The sequence below is a fragment of the Zalophus californianus genome, chromosome 4 (genome assembly GCF_009762305.2).
Source record: "Zalophus californianus isolate mZalCal1 chromosome 4, mZalCal1.pri.v2, whole genome shotgun sequence".
NCBI lineage: Eukaryota > Metazoa > Chordata > Mammalia > Carnivora > Otariidae > Zalophus > Zalophus californianus.
The window spans coordinates 137,919,912-137,931,777 of record NC_045598.1 but is presented as its reverse complement, the minus strand read 5'-3'; the positions used below and the strand labels follow the sequence as shown (position 1 = coordinate 137,931,777).

The 11,866-nt window shown below is 40.3% G+C and overlaps 1 protein-coding gene across 1 annotated transcript; it reads right to left on the bottom strand.

The window, feature by feature from the left end:
* Positions 1 to 2,381: 2,381 nt before the first annotated feature.
* LOC113939497 (signal recognition particle 14 kDa protein) lies at positions 2,382 to 2,780 on the bottom strand. Its single transcript, XM_027625687.2, has one exon. It carries the CDS (start codon positions 2,752 to 2,754, stop codon positions 2,422 to 2,424), a length of 333 nt encoding a protein of 110 aa, XP_027481488.1. The 5' UTR covers positions 2,755 to 2,780; the 3' UTR covers positions 2,382 to 2,421.
* Positions 2,781 to 11,866: the final 9,086 nt, after the last annotated feature.

Here is an 11,866-nt window from a genome sequence, read left to right as displayed (position 1 = left end):
TATCTTTGGGGAGACAACTGTAAAATATCAGGGACATTCAGTACGGTCTAGATCCTAAAACTTGTTTAAACCTGTCTTCAGAAACTCTACTTACCCTGGAGATCATCATACTTTCTTAAATAGTGGGCAAAAAATTTTAACAGTGCAGCATCAGCCCTGTCCCCATATCCCAAGAACTTTCTAGGGTAGAATCATAGCTAATGATTAGAAAGTGAGAGGGAGTCTCTCCTTAAAACTTGCCCTCTAGACCATTCTAAACAGCCAGATACAGAATCTGTCAGATGAAAAAAATCATCCACCTGAAGAACAATGAGCCCATTAAATATCTTTGAGTGATAACCTTCACTTTAATCAGCTTCTCCTTGGTCCCTAAGATTAGAAAAGAGAGCTGGAAACACCTAGCATTTAAGAGAATCCTCCTGTGATTTTCCAGGGAAGGGAGGGGAGTCACTGTGGTAATAAAATGGTAAAGGCAGTTGGTTTAGAAGTGGTGCCAATCACCACTCAGGCATGCCATCACCACCCTCTATCTTGTGGCTTAGCATTGACAATTTGCCTAAAATCCAACTGGAGTTCATGGATTTTAATGGTAAGCAATTTTTTAATATAAATACCAGATAGAGTAACATGTCAATAACATGTCAATAACACTTTTTAAGGAAATCAAATATGTCATCTTCACAGTGGAATTTATGGCTCTGGAGAGGCTTAACCCTTGAGTTTATCATCTCTTCAGAGGAAATTCTTTTGAGAGAATCTCAGAAACTGCTCCATGGGACTTGTTTTCATCGGAGGCCAAGAGAGCAGGTGGCTGAGCAGCTGGGAGAAAAATTCTTGTTTACAATGTGAACCCTCCATGGTTCATACTCCTCCAGGCCCGGGTTCTGGCCGAGTAGTATAAAGATGAGTCATCAAAAGGAATAGAGGAAAAACAAAGGGGGAAACGAAGCAATATAAAGAAGGGGACAGAAATTAAATAGATTAAGCCAATAATATTTAAAATGGGACCTATAAGAGACTAAAAAGAAAGTAGATCAGATGGTTAGAGCTGATATTTCCAAATTCAGTTTTAAGAATTAAAAAATGAAATATTTTGGAAGGAAATTTTCCAATATCTTATAAATTTAAGCTATATTTGACCAAGAAATATACTTATTAGAATTTATCCTTCGGTAAGTCACATAAGTGTATAAAGATAAATGTATAAGGATATCCAAAGGATTACATTTTTTAAAAAGATTTTATTTCTAAATAATCTCCACACCCAACATGGGGCTTGAACTTACAACCCCGAGATCAAGTTGCTTGTTCCACTGACTGAGCCAGCCAGGTGCCCTCAAAGTATTACATTTAAAAATAAAAAATTAGACACATCTAAATTCCTATAAAATTTATTGAGCACCAGTTAAGTCCCCTTGCTAAGGTTAACATCTTCCTCCATGCTCAAGATCCCACCCCTTCTCACATTTTCAAGGACTTTGCTCCTGCTGTTATCCTCTCATACAGCACCAATATTTCCCTCTCAATTGGACCATTCCCATTCTTATAAAACATGATGTCATCATCATCATCATTTAGATAACAAAGAACCAAAACTCTTTCTTGACTTAGTCCTTTTCCAATTGCTCCATCTCTCTGCTTAGCTTGAAAGTGTTTTCTCTCCCAGATAGTTCTTTTTTTAAGATTTTATTTATTTATTTGAGGGAGAGAGAGCAGGAGAGAGAGCAAACACGGGGGAGGAGCAGAGGGAGAGGGAGAAGCAGGCTCCCCGCCGAGCAGGGAGCCCGATGTGGGGCTCGATCCCAGGACCCTGGGATCATGACCTGAGCCAAAGACAGATATTTAACCATCTGAGCCATCCAGGCGCCCCTCTCCCAGACATTTCTATTTCCCCAACTTTCCTTTTCTCTTTAACACCCAACTCAAGTTTCTATCTCCATCACTCTCTGTAGGCCAAGGTCTCCACTGAACTCCATCTTTCCAGATCCTGTAACAATTCTTAGTCCTCATCTTACCCTATCAAAGGAGTTTGACTGAGGAGACTTTTATGAGACACATTCTTGTTATTTCTTTTTTTTTTTTTATTTTTTTTTTATTTTTATTTTTATTTTTTTTAGTAATGAAGAGAATTTTAAAGCCAAACAGTTACATACCCTTGTAAGGCTATCAGCTAAGTTTTCAGCAGAAGGGAGTGCCATGATAAATTCAAAGTGCTTAAAGAAAAAAGCCTGCAGCCAAGAATACTCTCTTCTATTCTGAATGATAGCCTTGCTGGGTAAAGAGTTAAAAGTTAAAGGAATTCATGACCACTGAATCAGCCCTACAAGAAGTGTTACAGAGGACTCAGTGGACAGGGAAAATCATAGGAGGCACAAGAAAAGTAGGAAGCACCAAAGCAACTACGTGTATCTCCGGTGCCCTTCACTGCGCTGCTTTGCTCTTCTTACTCTTGCTCTTTTTGTCCCTCTTCTTCAGCCCATCCATGTTAGCTCTCAATAGGTTTGAGTAAGCCATCTGAAACTTGTTCACTTCTTTGGAGCTCACCACAGTGCTGATCTTCTTTTTCCCATCAGTAGCTCTTAACAGACACTTGTTGTCTGAGGGCTCAAAGCCCTCTACAGAACCTTTCCTTGGAATGGGTTTAGTTCGGCCATCATACTTCTTCAGGGTGATGAACACGCTGCCCGACAACCGGCACTTCTGGAAGAGTCTGGTCAGCTCCGTCAGGAACTGCTCACTCTCCAGCAGCACCATCCCGGCGCCGCTAGCTCCCCTGCGTCAGCATCACATTCTTGTTATTTCTAAGAACTGCTCCTTCTTCACCACTTTCCTGTTCTTTCTCTCTTCTAAATGTTGGAAGCCCTCTTCTCTTCTGTATTTGTATGCTCTTCCAAAATGACCTCACCCAGTCCCATGGCTTTAAATAACATCCATATATTGATGACTTCTAAATCTGTATGTCCAAACCCAATAATCCTCTCATCTCTCCTGGGAGAACTCAACCACCTACTCAGCATCTCTACTTGGACGTCTTATAGGTCACATTCAGTATCAACGTATCCAAATCAGAGTGCTCCAGCTTTTTCCCCCTTGTCTCTCTCAAAACTCATCACCTCAGCCAATGTCACCCCCAGCCATGCAAACGTTAAAGATGACACCTGCCAAAAGCCTAGCGTCATTCTTGATTTCTTTCTCCCTTAGTGTCACCCTTCCTCCCATTCAATCCATCAGCAGAGCCCATGAGTTCAACATTCACTGTAAAACCCGAATCTGACCCTTCCTCACTATATTCCCAGAACCTCAGTGAGTTAGAGCTCTCAAGAATAGATTCCTATCTGGTCACCCTTCTTTTGTTCTTGCTCCCCTATAATCCATTAGCTACTTAGCAGTCAGAGTGATCTGGTAACACCCTCGATAAGTTCATATCACATCCCTGCTTAAAACCTTTTAGGGCTTTCTGTTGCACCTAGAATAAATTATAAAGCTCTTATGATGGCGCCTAGTGACTTCTCCTACCAGTCACTATTCTCCCTTCCCACTAGCTCCATTCCAAACTCCACTAGGCTTCTCTGGGTTCCTTGAACAAGTCAAGTTTGCTCCTATCCCTGGCACTTAGCACCAGCTCTGCCCTCTACCTGGAATGTTCTTCCCCAGATCATCATGTGCTCCAACCTTCTTATTAGTTATCTGCTCCAGTTCAAATTCTTGAGGAGATACCCTTGTGACCAATGAGAATAAAACTTCTCCCATTATCCCCACCCTCTTACTGATTTTATTTCCCTTGTGACACTTATCACTTATTTATTTACTTGTTTGATTTCTTAATCCCCCTCTTACTCATGTATGCTAAGGTTGGAACATCATTATTTTCATTGTGGCCTCTCTAGCATGTAGAACAAAGCCTGCTACATAATAGGTGTTAGTATTTTTTGAATGAATGCTGGAAAAATTGTCATTTTATATTTAACTGAGTGAAGGAAAAAGCAAGTTTTAAAATGGTATGTACAAAGTTCCAGTAATATTAATACTAATAAATATCTTAGTATATGTTTATATTTGTATGATACATAGGATTTGAATGAATCCATGGGAAAATTTTCAAGATTTATACTTTTATTAGGGTGCTTAGCTGGCTTAGTCAGTAGAACATGTGACTCTTAATCTCAGGGTTGTAAATTCGAGCTCCATGTTGGGTATAGAGATTACTTAAAAAATAAAATCTTTAAAGAAATATGTGTATTTTGGGAGATATAATTGACATAAAACATTGTATAAGCTTAAGGTATATAATCTGTTGATTTGATACATTTATATATCGCAATATAACACTGTAGTGTTAGCTAACATCTCTATCACACCACATAATTATCATTTGTGTGTGTGTGTGAAGAGAACATTTAAGGTCTAGTTTCTTAGCAACTTGGAAGTGTATATAACGCATTATTATTGATTATAACACATTATTATTGATTATAATCCCTATGCTGTGCATTAAGTTCTGGAAAACTTACTCATCCTCTAAGTGCAAGTTTGTACCTACAAACCAACAAGTTTGTACCCTTCAACCAACATCTCCCTAATTCCTCTACCCACCCCCCCCCATGCACCTGGCAACCACCATTCTATTCTCTATTTCTGTAAGTTAGGCTTTTTTAGATTCCACATATAGGTGATATCATAGAAAGCTGCCTTTCTCTGGTTGACTTATCTCACTTAACATAATGCCCTCAAGGTCAGGTTGTCACAAATGGCAGAATTTCCTTGTTTCTTACAGCTGCATAATTTAATGTATACAAATATATATATAAAATCTGGTATGTGGTATATATACATGAAATACAATGTGATATATATATGACAGACATTTAGGTTGTTTTCTTTTTTCTTTTTTTAAAGATTTTATTTATTTATTTGACAGAGAGAGACACAGTGAGAGAGGGAACACAAGCAGGGAGAGTGGGAGAGGGAGAAGCAGGCTTCCCGCTGAGCAGGGAGCCCGATGCGGGGCTCGATCCCAGGACCCTGGATCATGACCTGAGCCAAAGGCAGACGCTTAATGTCTGAGCCACCCAGGCACCCTTTAGGTTGTTTTCATATCTTAGCTATTGTGAATAATGCTGCAATAAACATAGGAGTGCAGGCATCTTTTCAATATTCTGTTTTCATTTCCCATGATATATTCTTAAATGAAAAAAGGGACAAATTTTAAATGATGTGTAAAATCAGGTACCATTTCTCTTACTATTAATGTCAATAAAATATTTTTACATATATATGTAAAGATACCCAGACCTAGAGAAATATACATCAATTGTTAACAATGATTATCCCTGCAGATGGGATTTGGGGAAGTTTGCTTTCTACTTTATATATCTCAGCATAGTTTTAATTTTTTTTATTAAAGCTTTTTCTTTTTTTTTAAAGATAGATTTATTTATTTATTTTTTGAAAGGGAGAGAGAGAGAGAGAGCACATGAGACGGGGGAGGGTCAGAGGGAGAAGCAGACTTCCCGCCGAGCAGGGAGCCCGATGCGGGACTCGATTCCGGGACTCCAGGATCATGACCTGAGCTGAAGGCGGTAACTTAACCAACTGAGCCACCCAGGAACCCAGCATAGTTTTACACTAACCATGAACTTGAATCTGAAAAAAAAGATATATTAAAAATAAAGTCAAATAAAGTAGAAATATTTAGAATAATAAAGGTGCTGAAAGTCAATTAGGTAATTAAAACATAGACATTAAGTGATATAAAATTATGATGAAATTAAAATGCATGGGTAAAATGGCAGATTCACGGGTGGAGACAAAAAGAACAAAGTGAAGGAATAGGCCAGGTAATGGCTCTCCTGGGATCAGAGGGAGAGCCTCTGAGAACACCTAGGCTTGCCTAAGCCCTATGCAGAAGAAGGGTCAAGGGCCAGGCCACGTGCCTCTCTAACATAACCTACGTCAGAACTCAGGTGCCGCTCTTGACTTTGAGGGTTCCACGGCTCCAACCTTGAGCATATTCGGACAGGCGGAGGGCCCAACAGCAGCCTGTTTCCAGTACACTTTTGCCGCTGCCATATGCCAAGGACCATGTGGGTCCCATTCCTTTCCGTGTCCAAGGTCCCTAATCCAGGGCCTGGCACATTATAAGCCAATGGGAAGTGCTTGCTGTGGAGCTCGGATAGCTCCTGAGTGAGAAGATACCAGCCACGCAGGGGCTCAACCCGGGCAGTCTCTGAGACTCGCCTGGGGAGCCTTGGAAGCCCTACCCCCAGAAATTCTGGCTAAACTGATCTTGGATGGTGTCTAGACATCACCATTTTCAAGTAGGTTTTAGTCCTTTATTTTGACATTATTTTTAATGTACAGAAAAGTTAGCAAAATCATATGAAAAGCACTATATACCCTTCTCCCAGATTTGCCTATTGTTAGCATTTGACCACATATGCCATATGGTTCTCCTTCTCTACACCGCCCCCCCAACACACAAACACGCAAACACGCATATATTCCTTTTCCCCCGTTAAGTTTTAGGCATGATGTTTCATTACCCCTTACTACTTTGATGTGTATTTCTTAAGAAAGCGAAGATTATAGCTGTGGTACCACCATCAAATCAGAAAATTAATAATGATTCGAAAGTGTCTCCTAATCCTCAGACCCTCATTCAGATTCTGAATACTGTCCCCATAATTTTCATTTTAGGTCCAGGATTCAGCCCCAGGTCACGTGTTGGGTTTAGTTATGACACCTCTTCAGCTGCCTTCAATAAGTAACTGTTTTGTAGACCTTCCTTGTCTTTAATTAATCTGTCAGTTTTTAGGGAGCCTGGCTGGCTCAGTTGGCAAAGCATGTGACTCTTGATCTCAGGGTTGTGAGTTTCAGCCCCATGTTTAGTGTAGAGGTTACTTAAAAGTAAGTAAATCTAAAACCTGTCATTTTGTAAACAGTATAGTCTACTCATCATTTAATTATTCATTGGTTTGGGTTAGTCTGATATTTCTTCATGATTTACACACATTTGTAAGAATATCCTAGAAGTGATGCTGTGTTTTCCTCATTGCATCATATGAGGGGCACATGATTTGTCTCAGGGGGAGGGCAGGGAGAGAGGGAGAGAGAGAATCTCAAGCTAAGTGTGGAGCTCGATGTGGGACTCGATTCCATGACCCTAAGATCATGACCTGAGCCGAAACCAAAAGCCGGATGCTCAGCCAAATGAGCCACCCAGGCACCCTTTTATTTTTTTTAAGGTAGGCTCCACACCCAAGGTGGAACCCAACATGGGGCTTGAACTCATGACCCTGAGATCAAAAGTTGGACACTCAACCGACTGAGCTACCCAGGCACCCCAATTTGTCTCATTACTGATGATGACAACATTTATCCCTTGTTCAGTGTGATGTTTGCCAAGTTTCTCCACTATAAAGTTAACTAATGAGTACTTTGTGTTCACTAATTAAGAAGTTATTAGTAGGTACTTTGTAGGGATATATTTTAAGACTTTTACTATACGGTAGAACTTTCCTTTCTCCCCACTTATTTATATTGTGATGTGTTCATGTACTCCTAGTGTAGTCTGAACTTCAATCTGAACTATTATTATTCGATGTTCAAATTGTTTCAGAGTTTGCCAGAGGAAGCCCCTTTCAACTGACTCCCGTCTCCTGTGTTAGCTCTTCCTCACTCCGGAAAAACAAGATACTCCATGCTCATCTTGTATTTACCTTGTCCCAGATTTACGTGTCCCAGCAAGACCATTTCTCCAAGGAGCACTAGTTCCTTTTATCAGAGGAGGATATTTAGAAACCGAGATCTGGACGCTAAGTGTGCTCATTACCTCCAGGATGTCATTCCATCCAGAAACCTGGTTAAGAGAAGCCTGAGTAGCAACCTGTTTTACTGCTAGATTTCTTCATTTTGCTCAGGGACACCCCCAAGATAGCTCTCTGAACCAGATATTTTGTAGCCAGTTTATAGCCTGCTCCACCTTGCCCTCTGCCCAGGAGGCTGAATGGTTTGGACTATAATAATGTGTTCTCAAATCCTCTGTCACGCCCCTTGGGTTTCCGCCAGTGAGGAGTCCCAGTAAGAAAAGAGAAGAGGAAAGCAAAGTCAGGGTATTTATCCCCTTGCCTCCCTCCCTGCGAGGTCTCCTGGAGTTGGCTATGTCCCTCGACAAGGAGTCCTCATTTTTCTCGGGGTCACTAACTCTTCTCCGTGTTTCTGGCAACTGATTCCTCCCCCCTTCAGGTGGTGAACCCTAGCTCCCAAATTCGTACCTTTTTAAATAAACCCTCTTCAAAGTACCTATGTTCAAATGGCCATCTGTTTCTCATTGGGACTCTGACTCATACCTTTTGGGTAAGAATATGGATGTTCCTAAATTGCTCTCCCTCTTTCCCAGTGATCCAGAAAAACAAGACTCTGTAAAGCTGCAACTCTGGTAATAAAGCCTTCCTGTTCTAGGGAAGGGTTGGCAGGCTTCTCCCATAGGGCCAGATAGTAAATATTGTAAGTTTCGTTTACAGCCACCCCATGGTGCCATAATATCATATAAGCAGCCACAGGCAACAGATAAACAAAGAACTTGACATTCAACTCCAGACATTCAAATAATGCTCCTACTGTATTATTCAGTAACGTGGTTGGCTGTAGGATTTTGTCAGACATTCCATAAAGTCTAGGAACACATTATTTGTAAGCTCCATTTTACAGATTAGGAAACTGAAGAGCATTGAGGTTAATAGCTTGCCATAAATCCCATAGTTATGCAGTGGGGTAGTAGAAGTAAACCTCTGATACCAACTTCTTTGTTCCCCTTAGCATACAAAGTTTCTTTGAGCAAGGTATTGTTAAGGCAATATGATTTTAGAGGATAATGGGTTAGTGAGTGAGATTTTTGAGGCTAACGGGATTTGAGGATTTACTGGAAATCATATCATCTATCGGTAGGCTTGATTCTAGACAGGCTGTATCACTATGGGATTGCATCTATTATGACAGTGAGACTCTAGGAAAGAAAAGAAAAGAAAAAAAGAAAAAAATGTGACATTTGAGTTTTCCCCTAATGGGGTTCTTCTGATACCACAGAGCTGCTAAATCAATCCATTTTGAAAGCTGTCTCACCTTTAAACTAGTGTTGTTAATCAGTTCTAGTTATTGTTAACCAGTTCTAGTTATTGTTAACCAGTTTGAGTTGGGCTTTCTGTCTTGCAATTGAAAATATGCTAATAGACAGCCAGTGTTCCCTGCTGTTTATTGATTGAGAAGCCAAAAGAGAGTATTTAGCAACCCCGAAGCTATTGAGTGCATAACACCACAGGTGTACTCTTATTTTCTCCTGTTTTTGCTTTCTGAAACGCAAAAGCTTTTCAGGAATAAGTCAAAGTGTTTTTGCATATTTAGGAAAACTTGTTAAATATTTTTAATTACCCAAATATTATTTAGCTTGTGGTATACTCGAGTACATATGTTGTCTGAAAACTATTCAAAACGTAGAGTGAAAGGAGGTTATATAAAATTAGGCATTTTATCATTACCTCCTTTTTTCCCTTTTTTTGAAACTAGTGGCGGGGCGCCTGGGTGGCTCAGTCGTTAAGCGTCTGCTTTCGGCTCAGGTCATGATCCCAGGGTCCTGGGATCTAGCTCCGCATCGGGTTCCGATGCTCCGCGGGAAGCCTGCTTCTCCCTCTCCCACTCCCCCTGCTCGTGTGCCCTCTCGCTGTGTCTCTCTCTGTCAAATAAATAAATAAAATCTTAAAAAAAAACAAACAAAACTAGTGGCTAGTTGTTTCAATGGTGAAATGCTAACTTTATTTACAAAATTAATTTGGGAAGGGGACGATTGACAAGGTTTTTGGTTTGTTTGCAAGCAAAGCAATGACAATTTCTGCTGCAGGAATACTGTTAACTTGCTTTCCAATAAGAAAAAAGTGGGCATCCAGGAAGAAAATATTCCAAATGTTTTCCATACTTTGTCTAGTCTCTGAAGTTCTCTTTGTTCTGTTGGAATGCCTAAGTCAATGAATTCAGTATTGATTTATCTCAAAGGCCCAAGGCTTGAGGCTTTGAGGGACAATGAAAAGAACGAAAGAAACATTTCTCATAGACTGTATTAAGCCTCCAGGCAGAGAAAATGTACAAGTGAAAAGCACATCAGAGACATCTTGGTTCCTTGTTAAAACATGTGGAAAATAACTCTATGGCTAGGGTGGAAAGGTATACTACTGATTAATGATGAAATTTATAATTTAACCAGGATTTCTCTTTTTTTTTTAAGATTTTATTTTTAAGTAAGTAATCTCTACACCGAGTGTGGGGCTCGAATTCCCAACCCCGAGATCAAGAGTTGCATGTTCTGAGCCAGCCAGGAGCCCCTAACCAGGCTTTCTTAATTTCACCAAGCAGGCCTCGACTGCAGTATTGTGACCATAGCGGGTTTCCACTATGTCCCGCGTTCAGATCGCACACCTTGCCTGCTCTAATTGCACAGGTCCCAGCTCGCATTTATTGGGCATTCAGTAAATAGTTCATGACTGACTGGCTGGCTGAATTAATGAGAGAGTGCAAAACCAATGTAAGTATCTTTTTGATATAATTTTTACTTCCATGCTGCCCAGTTAAACATGTTAAATATTTTGATTCCCTGTCTTCAATTACAAAAAAGAAGTAGGGTAGTAGAAATTAATATGTTCCAAGAGTGCTTGTTGCTGCTGTCATTTAATACTGTACTTGAAATAATACATCACCTTCCCATCAAGAAAAATTTTAACATTTATTGAGTTCTTACTGTGTGCCAAGCAATGAGCTTTATTCTTTACATGAAATTTTAAAAATCCGGGGCACCTGGGTGGCTCAGTCGCTAAGCGTCTGCCTTCGGCTCAGGTCATGGTCCCAGGGTCCTGGGATCGAGCCCCGCATCAGGCTCCCTGCTCAGCGGGAAGCCTGCTTCTCCCTCTCCCACTCCCCCTGCTTGTGTTCCCTCTCTCGCTGTGTCTCTCTGTCATATAAATAAATAAAATCTTTTTTAAAAAAAGAAATTTAAAAAATTCATCTCCACAACAACTTTTATTTTTTTTAAGATTTTATTTATTTTTGAGAGAGAGAGAGAGAGAGAGAGAACGAGCAGGGTGTCAGGCAGGGGCAGGGGGAGAAGCAGACTCCCTGCTGAGCAGGGAGCCCGATGCGGGGCTCAATCCTAGGACCCTGGGATCATGACCTGCGCTGAAGGCAGACGCTTAACTGACTGGGCCACCCAGGAGCCCCACAACAACTTTCTAAGTAGGCAGTATTATTTTTCTTATTTTACAGATGAGAAAACTCTAAACTCTGTTGTCTCTTGAGTTGTATGAATTATACATGCTTGCACAGAACGCAAACGAGGACATTAACAATCCTTTACACTGGGTATTCACCCAAAGAATACGAAAGCACTAATTTGAAAAGATACATGCACCCCTATGTTTATTGCAGCATTATTTACGGTGGCCAAATTATGGAAGCAGCCCAAGTGTCCATTGACAGATGAATGGATAAATATGATATGGTATATATATACAATGGAATATTACTCAGCCATAAAAAAAGAAGAGATCTTGCCATTTGTGACAGCAGTTGCCATTTGAAATAAATCAGTCCAAGAAAGACAAATACCATATGATCTCATTCATATGTGGAATTTAAGAAACAAAACAAGTGAACAAATTAAAAAGAGACAAACTAAAAACAGACTCTTAACTATAGAGAACAAACAGATGGTCACCAGAGGGGAGGTGGGGGGAGTGGTGGATGAAATAGGTAAAGGGGACTGACAGTACACTTATTATAATGAGCACTGAGTTATGTGTAGAATTGTTGAATCACTATATTGTAC

Excerpts from the sequence above, each read along its gene's own strand:
- LOC113939497 (XM_027625687.2), bottom strand. The coding sequence starts at position 2,754 with ATGGTGCTGCTGGAGAGTGAGCAGTTCCTGACGGAGCTGACCAGACTC.